The following is an 11656-nucleotide window of genomic DNA, read 5'->3' as shown; positions in this document are numbered from 1 at the left end:
CCCCCCCCCCCCCCCCCCCACTTCTTTGTTTCCTCACTCCTAATATCGTAAATTTGTACTGCTGAGGTCAGGCATAGTCCCCCTCTATGCCCCTTTGGCTTATCTATTTAATATCCTCTGAGAGAACTTTTGATTAAAAAAAATTCGTAGATGCATGCATATAGAGTTTGACAGTCATATTTCAATGTTTTCTATACCATTTTTGTTCATACTTAGGGCCCGTTTGGCCATACGATATGGTATCATGATATGAAATCATGAGATGAAATTGAAGTTTTGTTTGGACATGCGATATGGAATTTTTGTGTTGTATATTTTTTCATAAACATTAAAATCCCATAAATTGTAAAACTATTAAAATAACCCCAATTGTTTATTCAATCTTATCAAATAAACAAAAAATTATACAATTGCATGATAAATTATTACAAAGTTATTTGTTCTCCACTTAAGTAATTGTTTCATCTAACTTTAATTTAATAAAAAAAATTGAACATAAATTGTACTTGATATGCTCATATCTCTTAACTACTCTTACAAATAACCTATAAAGTAGAAAAAAAATATACATTAGTGAGTAAATATTAACTTAGAAGTTAAATACACTAAGATAAAAATTAACGAACATCACTGACTTCTAACTATTTACAAGAAAAATCAATAGTTAAATGTTATAGAATAACGAAATTTTAAAAAGTTACCACAAGTTTGAGTCAAAAACACTTCTAATAAAATTTAATCAAAAAAATTATAACTAGTCCACTTGATTAAATATTAATAACTAATTGATCAAATTTTTCCCAAGTTCTCAATCCATTGGACTTGATATTCTTCAGTCATGTGAACGAACATTTTGCGAATACTAAGATTGAGAAAGTGCGGCACCGCCAATGAAAATTGTCTTTTATCAATATTATGCTTAGTCATAAGATTAAGACGTTTTTTGTTATTATGAAAAATCAAAAAAGTATTACTCCCTTCGTTCTTATTTATATTCACCAAATGAATTTCTACTTTATCATTTATATTCACCAAATTTAAAGTAATAATAAATTTTATATTTGTGAGAATAATAAATTTTAAAAAGTAATGATGTGATTATAAATTTTATTTACATATGAAACAAATGGTTAGTAGATATAAATGTGGGGTTATTTTAACAAAATATAAACTCATGGATCAATTATTGTATTAAAATATCTCAAATCATGATATGGAATCACCATATAATTCCATATCATGGTTTTTGGAGAATATGGTATCACCTCTCATGAGATGGAATCAGCGTAAAATCGCATGTCCAAACGCCTACTTAATCTGTGATATATTACATTTTCTTTAATTAAGTTATCCACTCAGGCCTTCACCTAGTTTTAATGTGATCAAATAGTAAACTAATTATTATGTAAATAACACATCATATGCGATATTTAAGGACTAAAAGAAAGTTACCTGGTGCAATGTAGCCCATTGTGGCAAGTGTTTTAGTATGAGCAATTGATTCCCTTCTCCTAATAACTTGGTCAGGCCAAAGTCGCTCAAATGTCCAACAAACTTCTCATCTAGCAAGACGTTGCTAGGCTTCAGGTCACTATGTACAACAACTGTTTCATAACCATGATGGAGATATTCCAAAGCAAATGCAACATCTATCATTATGTCTAATCTTTGGATCATATTCAAGAAGTGATCATCAGAATGTAACCACAGCTCTAGGCTTCCATTGGGCATATACTCAAGCAGTAATGCTTTAAAATCCAAGTTAGTACAACTGCTGATAACTTTGATAAGATTTCTATGACGAAGGTTGCGTAAAACTTCACATTCAGCATCAAAACTCTTTAATGCACCTTCAACCTGTAAATTAAACACTTTAATTGCCAAAGTCATCCCATTTCCAAACATGGCCTTGTAAACAGAGCCAAAACCTCCAGTGCCTAGCAAGTTGCATTGGTCGAACCCTTGAGTTGCCCTTTCAATTTCAATGTATGAAATCCTGGCTAGTGTGGTTGCAGCAAAGGACTCAGCTTGAGTTGGAACATTTCTAGTCCGACGTCTCCTTAACATAAACACAACGATTGAGCCAAGTACCATTACTGCAGCTCCCACGAAGACAAGTATAATCAAAAGCAGTTTGCTTTTCCTTGAATGGTGAAAAGACCTAGTCCTACAAGGTTGGAAAAGCAAACCGCCGCATAACCCTTCATTTCCCATAAAAGATTGAGAGGTGAAATTGAGAAAAGGTCCTTTACTTGGGATTTCACCTTCTAATCTATTGAATGATACATTGAGATCCTTCAGATGTCGAAGTGACTCTAATGATTTTGGAATCATACCTGAAAGAAAGTTATTGGATAGATTTGCTGATTCCAAACTTATCGTATTCTCGAGTGACTCCGGAATAGATCCTTGTAACTCATTATAAGCCAACGAAAGATAAAATAGATTCTGCAAGTCTCCAATTGTGGAGGGAATACTTCCTGAAAGGTGATTCCTGGAAAGATCTATGGATGTTATGGCTTTCAACTTTCCTAACTCTGGAGGTATAGAACCAACCAAGGAATTATTTGACAAGTTAAGATCCAAAAGATCTTTGAGGCTCCATAGACTCATGGGTATGTTAGTGATCCTATTTGAATTTAGATAAACATTTCTCAAAGAGGTTGCATTACCAATGCAAGACGGTACCGGACCCGAAATCCTATTATTAGAAAAATCAACCAAGCCCAAGGACGATAATTTGCAAAGGCACTGAGGCAACGGTCCACTTAACCTATTATCATCAATTGCTACCCTTTGAAGAATATGTAAATTACATAATGTTGTTGGCACTGATCCAGTCAAGTCATTGCGGGATAGGGACAAAGTGTTTAAGTTACTTAAATTCCCAATTCCTAATGGTATCTGACTCCTTATTTCACAACTATCTAAATAAAATTCCATAATGGTAGTGGAGAGATTGCCAATGGAATCTGGAATAACACCATCGAGAAGATTATGGTCTAAGTAAACTTCTTTCAATGATCTGCAGTTTGTCAATGAAGTTAAGATGCTTAGGTGCAGAGAGAATAAGTTATTATTGGACAAGTCCAGATGTTCAAGATGCCTCAAACCCCCCAATGAGTTAGGAATCTGACCACTGAATTTGTTACCATTAAGATATAATCTCATTAGATATGAGGAATTAGAGATTGAGGTGGGTATAACTCCACCAATGTTGTTTACACCAAGATTCAAAATCTCTAGATTTGTTGGCCAGTAGTTTGTAGCATATGGAAGACTACCCGAAAGGTTGTTAAAGAGAAGAGAAACCCTTGTAAGTGTAGAGATATTGAAGAGCTCTTCTGGTATATTACCACTTAATTGATTAAATTGCAAATAAAGTGTCTCCAATTTGTGAAGATTTCCAATCTCTCTGGGTATAACACCTGACACATGAAAGAGTATATATATCTCGATTAGTTTATTTTATTGCCTCCGGATAACCAAACAAGACCACGTACGCTACCTGATAAATAGTTTGTGTTCAAATTAATCACACATAGTGATGATAGGTTGGATATGGTGCGCGGTATTGAACCCACAATTTGATTGTTCTCCACTTGTATTTGCTGCAACTTTCGTAAATTACCAATCTTTGCTGGAATTGTGCCTGCAAATTATTTTGACAAGCGGCAAACAAACTTGTAAACCTTTATCCTGTTGCTCAATTAACAAACTTCGAAATTAGCCTCATGCTACAAGGCTTTTGAATATGGATAAACTTATTTTATAAAGTAAAAATAAAATGATAGCGTTGGGAGGGTTAAAATGGAACTTACAAGGTTGAGATGAAGTATCAAAATGAAAAATAAAGACAAGTTAGATGTATTTTGCCAAATGGGATGGCCATCCTTAAGCAGCAATATAAATACAATTATTTTCTAAATTGAACAATTAAAAGTGGATGAAAGGAGTACCGTGCAAGTTGTTTCCCCCGAGATTTAAGAGCTCAAGCCTCTCCAAGTTTACAATTTCTGGTGGAATGGTTCCACTGAAGTTATTGTATGACAATGAAAAATCATGCAATTCTGTGCAGTTAGACAAACCTGTTGGAATTTGACCACTCAAGTGGTTGGAAATGATTGAAATGCTCTTTATTTTTGCAAGACGACGACATATATCTACAGGAAGACTCCCAGTTAATTGATTATATGATAGACCTAAAATTTCCAACGACGACATATTGAAAATGGAGAGCGGGATAGAGCCAGTCAATTGGTTTTCAAATAAAATCAACTCCTTTAGATACTCAAGATTCCCAATCTCCTTAGGGATATTGCCTTGAAGACGATTGTTTCTCACAATCAGAGTTTCTAACTTTGAAATGAAACCAAACCACAGTGGTATCTCTCCGCTGAAATTATTGAACGCAAAATCCATCACCTTCAGTCTACATAAACGAGAAAAATCTTGAGGGAGGTCTCCATGTAAATTATTGTTGCTCACATCAAGAGAAACGAGGAAGGAGAGGTTTCCCAAGTCTGGGGGAATGGTTCCAAGAATGTCCATGTTGGATATATTTAGTTCAGTCACCCTATGGTGACGAGAGCCGCAAGTGACTCCAATCCAATCACAAACGGAGGATTGAGAAGACCAATTTTGAGTTAAGGGATGAGAAGAATTTAGAGTAAAGCTAGCTTTTAAGGCAAGTAGAGCTGATTGATCTGTTTTTATGTCCGTGGCCTCGAACAAGTAGAGTTTCAATAGTAGTAGTGAAAGAAAGAAACAGTATGATCTCTCCATGGGGAACAAATTAAGTTTTCAGGTAGGAAGGGATAAATAAGAAGGTGATATCAAGGTATATACATATAGAGATGTCTCTCTACGCCCACGAGATAGTGATATGATCCGTGTATTCCTTATACCCTTCAAACTCCACTTGTGAGATTCCACTTGATATGTTATTGTTGTTGTAATAGTGAATTAAACTTTTTTTTCTATTGTTTGATGTGAATAACATCTCTAAGAGTATAAAATTCTATTTTCTAGTTCATGTTATTAATTTGCTGTAGTGTGCACATTTCCACAAATACATACTAACCCATTACCATTTTTACCAAGATTTTAATTATTATGATATTTAAATTGCAGGTTTTAATAGATTAAATTTTCAAGAATAAATAATTAGGTATATTTATATCTAGTACGTTATCAAGGTTTTATTGGTGACACATCTAATATACTTACAAGTGTAAAAATTATTTACACCCCTAATTTTTATTTTCAAATCAATCCCCTCCCTCCCTCCCTTATTATATGCATTATGGATTTTTTTTACTAATCCTCTATCTATGGAGTAATATTTTTTCATATAAAAGAGAGGAATACTTTTTGTTCAAAAGTGAAAAAAGATTTTTTTATTTTCAAATAAATTTGAGGAGTGTAAATGATTTTCACCCTATTAATAGATTAGTAATTTTTTTTTCTCTTTTCCTCAAAATGTATCTACTCTTAGACAAGGTGAAATATTTATTATGTAAGACTCTAATTTATCATATCAAAGGAGATCTTTTCGACTAAAGTCTTACTAACTGTTTAGGTAAGAAAACCTAAAACATCCAATGGATCTTCTAAATCAACAAGTTTATTAAATTCAAATATTATCATTTGGAATACTTATGCGAGGCAGCCTCTTTTCATATGCCATTGACTTTTTGAAAAATTGTAAACATTTTCATTTTCTAGTGATGTACTAAGAACAATTTTAGGCAAAGTCATACAATCAACTAGAGATTCGACTTAACATTCAAACAATGAAGACAATTATCACAAATATTTGGGTTTACCTTTAAATTTTCCTTTTTTAATTTTCAATCCAAATGTCAGAGAATTGTCACTAGAGAATCTAGTAACTCAGTTGGATTATAATTATTATTAAGTTGCATTTCTTTTTTTGTCTACCTATCGCACACTTCATTTCAACCAACATCATGGTATAAGTCAGGAAACAAATGGAAACCAATATCAACATGATATATTTTATTAAAAAAAGAAGAATGTTATGATATCAATTTGTGGTGAGTTTACGTACACGCTAGAGGATAATAGTGACAACGTTTTTTTTTTTTTTTTAAAGTTTTGGCCAAATGTACAAGTTAGGTCATCTATTTATCCCTTCATTTAGAGTTAATATTAATCACTTTAGAACAAATCAGCTTGATGGTTAATACCTACGTAATTAAAATATAAATACATATTCCGTGTTGGATTTGTTATCTATATTTTAAATAGGCATAATATATAAACGTGTCATTTAACTTGACATCTACGCACTCCAACTTTGGATGTACACGCGTAAATACTTTTAAACTTTTATACAGGAAATTGTTTTCTTCTTGGAGTCGCTGGATTTTAAGTTGCCAAAATGTTGGTCCAGGAATTGCTCTTGTACAATTCAATTGTTGCATCGTAATACTTCTAAAGAAAATGTTAAAAGAAATAAAAATAATGCACACGCTAAATTTTACTTCAACAGTATATATACACTGCTCTTCATGGACAATCCAATACTATACAGGGCATTCTTCCATTCCAACTGTAGTACACATCTTATATATTAACTTATTTTACCAAATGTCGAAATATGCACAAGAGAAAAACACAACAAAAACAAGAACAGTTCAAATCTCGGAACACAACAAAAACAAGAATAGTTCAAATCTCGGACCAAAAGTTGATTTTTCATCTCAATTGGTTTCACCCAAATTTGCTAAACCAGGATAAAAGGCAGCACAACCTGCACAAATGTTCAATTGGGATCAAACTTGAGTTGGCACAGCACACACAAAAATAAACTAATAGTAACGCAGACTTGAGTTGTTTACTTCAGTTTTCAACATTCATCACAATTCAAATTTCCATAGGCAAAAATGTTGTGTTCTTCTACTTATAAAATCATATGATTAAAGTAATGCTTCAATTAGTTCTTGTTTTTTCTTATACAAGTGGATATATTTGTATGGAAAAACAGAATATCCAATTCAATATTTATGTACGATATGGACAAGATAAATTTTTTTTCTACTCCTGAATAAGGAAATAATATATCTAGATGACATCAGAATATTTTTAAAAAGTTTGATATTTACCAGTGCTACGTACATCATTTGCGAAGAAATTCCAGCTTGATCTTCTTAATATTTGCAAGGACTTCTATCATGTTCAACCTTTCATTGGGAGATTCAGTTGTGCAATGCAATGCCAACTCCAAAATAGAAGACACACAATGCAACTTTTCCTGAAAATGAGTCTTTTCTGGTTCCATTAATGTGACATCAATAATATGCTCCGGCATTGCAGGTACTGAATTGCAGACCCAACTCCTCATGCTCAAATTTTCGTCAAACATTTCATCATATGGCCTTTTTCTTGTGAAAGTTTCCATTAGCATAATGCCATAGCTGTACACATCACATCTTCTAGAAACTAATCCTACTGATCCATACTCTGATCCAATATTACCAGAGTTATTAGTTTCTCGACGGGCCAAATAAAGAAATCAAAATAATATCTATATTTACACCCAAGGTTAATTGTGGCATAATAGTCAATGAAGTAGATTGAGAACTATGAGGTCTCAGGTTCAAATCTTACAAAAAACACTAGGTGATTTCTTCCCATGGATTTTGGCCTTGGTGGATAGAATTACCTAGTATATAATAAATTGAAACAATATGACCTCAAGTTTCTTTTTCTTTACTGTCATAGATGCATGAATATAAAGTTTGACAGTCATATTTCAATGTTTTGAATGCCACCTTTTTTCATGCATATATAATCTGTGATATATTACATTAGGTTTAAATAAGCCATCCACTCAGGCATTCACCCAGTTCTAATGTGATATATAATATTACAACCAGTAAACTAATTATTTGGTGTAAAATAACACATCATATGCGATAGTAAAATGACTAAAAGAAAGTTACCTGGTGCAATGTAGCCCATTGTAGCAAGTGTTTTAGTATGAACAATTGATTCACCTTCTCCTAATAACTTGGTCAGGCCAAAGTCACTCACATGTCCAACCAACTTTTCGTCTAGCAAGACATTGCTAGGCTTCAGGTCACTATGTACAATGACTGTTTCATAACCATGATGGAGATATTCCAAAGCAAATGCAACATCAATCATTATGTCTAATCTTTGGATCATATTCAAGAAGCGATCATCAGAATGTAACCACAGCTCTAGGCTTCCATTGGGCATATACTCAAGAAGCAATGCTTTAAAATCCAAGTTAGTACAACTGCTGATAACTTTGGTAAGATTTCTATGACGAAGGTTGCGTAAAACTTCACATTCAGCATCAAAACTCTTTAACGCACCTTCAACCTGTAAATTAAAAACTTTGATTGCCAAAGTCATCCCATTTTCAAACATGGCCTTGTAAACAGAGCCAAAACCTCCAGAGCCTAGCAAGTTGCATTGGTCGAACCCTTGAGTTGCCCTTTCAATTTCAATGTATGAAATCCTGGCTAGTGTGGTTGCAGCTAAAGACTTGGCTTGAGTTGGAACATTTCTATTCCAACGTCTCCTTAACATAAACACAACGATTGAGCCAAGTACCATTAATGCAGCTCCCAGTGAGACAACTATAATCAGAAGCAGTTTGCTTATCCTAGAATGATGAAAAGACCTAGTCATACAAGGTTGGAAAAGCAAACCTCCGCATAACCCTTCATTTCCCATAAAAGATTGAGAGATGAAATTGAGAAAAGGTCCTTTACTTGGGATTTCACCTCCTAATCTATTGAATGATACATTGAAATTCTTCAAATACCGAAGCGACTCTAATGATTTTGGAATTGTACCTGAAAGAATGTTATTGGATAGATTTGCCGATTCCAAACTTATCATTTGTCCAAGGGACTCGGGAATAGATCCTTGTAACTCATTATATGCCAAGGAAAGATAAAGTAGGCTCTGCAACTCTCCAACTGCTGTTGGAATACTTCCTGAAAGGTGATTCATTGAAAGATCTAAGGATGTTATGGCTTTCAACTTTCCTAACTCTGGAGGTATAGAACCAACCAAGGAATTATTTGACAAGTTAAGATCCAAAAGATCTTTGAGGCTCCATAGACTCATGGGTATGTTAGTGATCCTATTTGAATGTAGATAAATATTTCTCAAAGACGTTGCATTACCAATGCAAGACGGCACCGTACCCGAAATCCTATTATTAGAAAAATCAACCAAGCCCAAGGATGATAATTTGCAAAGGCACTGGGGCAAAGGTCCACTTAACCTATTATCATCAATCCCTACAATTTGAAGAATGTGTAAATCACATAATGTTGTTGGCACTGATCCAGTCAAGTCATTGCCGAATAGGGACAAAGTGTTTAAGTTACTTAAATTCCCAATTCCTACTGGTATCTTTCCTCGAATTTCACAACTAGATAAATCAAATTCCATGATGGAAATGGAGAGATTGCCAATGGAATCTGGAAGAACACCATTCAGAGGATTCTTCCCTAATATTACTTTTTTTCAAAGATCTGCAGTTCGCCAATGAAGTTAAGATACTTAGGTGCGGAGACGTTAAGTTATTATTGAACAATTCCAGATCTACAAGATGCCTCAAATCCCCCAATGAGTTAGGAATTTGGCCACTGAATTTGTTTTCACAAAGATGTAATCCCTTTAGATTTGAAGAATTGGAGATTGAGGTGGGTATAACTCCACCAATGTTGTTTGCACAAAGATTCAAAAACTGTAGATTTGTCAGCCAGTAGTGTGAAGCAGATGGAAGAATACCCGAGAAGTTATTGTATGCAAGTGACACCCCTCTTAGCGTGGAGATATTGAAGAGCTCTTCCGGTATGGAACCACTTAACATATTAAATTGCAAATAAAGTATCTCCAATTTGTGAAGATTCCCAATCTCTCTTGGTATGACACCTGCCACATGAAAGTATGTATGTATCTTATTTGATTGCATCAATATAATATATAGAGTCCATAAATCAACAATTAATTAATTACATGCCTAGCTAGCTAGTACTACTCCGGATAACCAAACAAGACCAGGTTGGTTACCTGATAAATTGTTTGTGTTCAAATTAAGCATCCATAGTGATGATATGTTGGATATGCTGCGGGGCATTGAACCCACCATGTGATTGTTCTCCACTTGTAACTGCTGCAACTTTCGCAAGTTGCCAATCTTTGCTGGAATTGTTCCTGCAAATTATTTTGACAAACGCCAACCAAACTTACAATTTTTTTTTATGATGTTGCTCAAGGTGTTAATTCTCAATTATCAAACTTTGATGCTTAGCCTCATGCAACACCGACCTACAAAACAAGTTTTTGCGCCAATTCCCCTTCAGAGTGGTTCTTAATATTTGCCCTCAAATATGATGATCTTTTAATTTTTGTTTTTGTTGCTCATTTAATGAAAATTTGTCAATCAATATATCCTAATGTATGACTTAATTCGATCAATATAAGTTTAGAGGACTTTTGTCTCGCTCGCTTATGTTCCGTTGGAATTAAATTATGTGGTATAACATAATTAGTTATGCAATTTACTGTATTACTTGTAGGTTCTGAAAGTCGTGTAGAATAAAGTTAGAAAAATACATAAGTACGGTGACACCTCAACTAGGGGTGTTTGTGGTTCGGTTTGGATCGATTTTTAGTTAAACTCAAAATCAAATCGATTTTTAAATTTCTAAAACCAAACCAAACCAAATGAAAATAATATCCGTCGATTTGGTTATTGTCAGTTATGTTCACTTTTTCTAGTTTTTTTCGGTTTGAAAGTAATAATATTTTTGAGAATATACGTATCTCGATAGAAACAGACACTTAGTACATGAACAATCCATATGAAAGTTATTGTGGATTCAATTAAGCAATACTAAAATTATTATTATTACACGAACAAAGTGATTCAATTAACAGAAAGTGTGACTATCTTATGTGAGGTAAGATAGGTAAAGATCAAAATAATGGATTTTGACAAACTTGGACTTAGAGTTGTAACTTGTAATAGTTGGGCTAAAATTTAAGTACTGGGCTTGAGAAAATTATAAAGTTAAAGACTTAAGTTAGATAAAATTTAACAAAATACTTATATTTTATTCATGAATAATATACAAATAATTGTAAAATTTATATATCTCATTTTTCGGTTTGGTTTGGTTATTTTTGCAATTGTTTTTAGTAAAATCAAAACCAAACCAAATAGTATCGGTTTTCAAAATTTAAAATCAAAGTTAATCAAACCAAACCAAATATCGGTTTTTTACTCTGTTTGATTCGGATTGCGGTTCGGTTTGGTTTTTTTTAACCATAACCATGAACAATCCCAACTCCAACTTAAGATAAGAAGTCCCACATCGACAAAACATATGAGAGATGTTGGTATATAAGTAAGCAGACCTTAACAACTAGTAACATATTTTTAAGGAAAAATCATACAAAATACACCTTAAAATTAAACTATTTACGCGAAATAGCCCCCTCCCATATTAATTTCGAATCGAAAATATCTAGAAGGCCAAAAGTATTTACCCGAGATGCCATTTACTTTGCACGAATCAATGCTCTTTTTTTTTTTTTTTTTTTTTTTTTTGTTTTTTTTTTTTTTTTTTTTTTTTTT

At 33.3% G+C, this 11656-nt stretch overlaps 1 protein-coding gene across 2 annotated transcripts in view; it reads right to left on the bottom strand.

The window, feature by feature from the left end:
• LOC125848085 (probable LRR receptor-like serine/threonine-protein kinase At3g47570) overlaps positions 1 to 11656 on the bottom strand; it is a 49234-nt gene that overhangs the window by 1974 nt on the left and 35604 nt on the right. The window contains exon 3 of one of the 2 annotated variants that reach the window (XM_049527886.1): positions 1453 to 1857. In XM_049527886.1, coding sequence (XP_049383843.1) covers positions 1453 to 1857 — 405 coding nt within the window. Of the gene's footprint in view, positions 1 to 1452; positions 1858 to 7970; positions 8377 to 11656 lie in introns of both variants that reach the window. The other variant, XM_049527885.1, reaches the window with a different exon arrangement.

The sequence above is a fragment of the Solanum stenotomum genome, chromosome 12 (genome assembly GCF_019186545.1).
Source record: "Solanum stenotomum isolate F172 chromosome 12, ASM1918654v1, whole genome shotgun sequence".
In the NCBI taxonomy this organism is placed as follows: Eukaryota; Viridiplantae; Streptophyta; class Magnoliopsida; order Solanales; family Solanaceae; genus Solanum; species Solanum stenotomum.
Note: the sequence above shows the minus strand (reverse complement) of the source record. Positions and strands in the feature narration are given on the sequence as shown.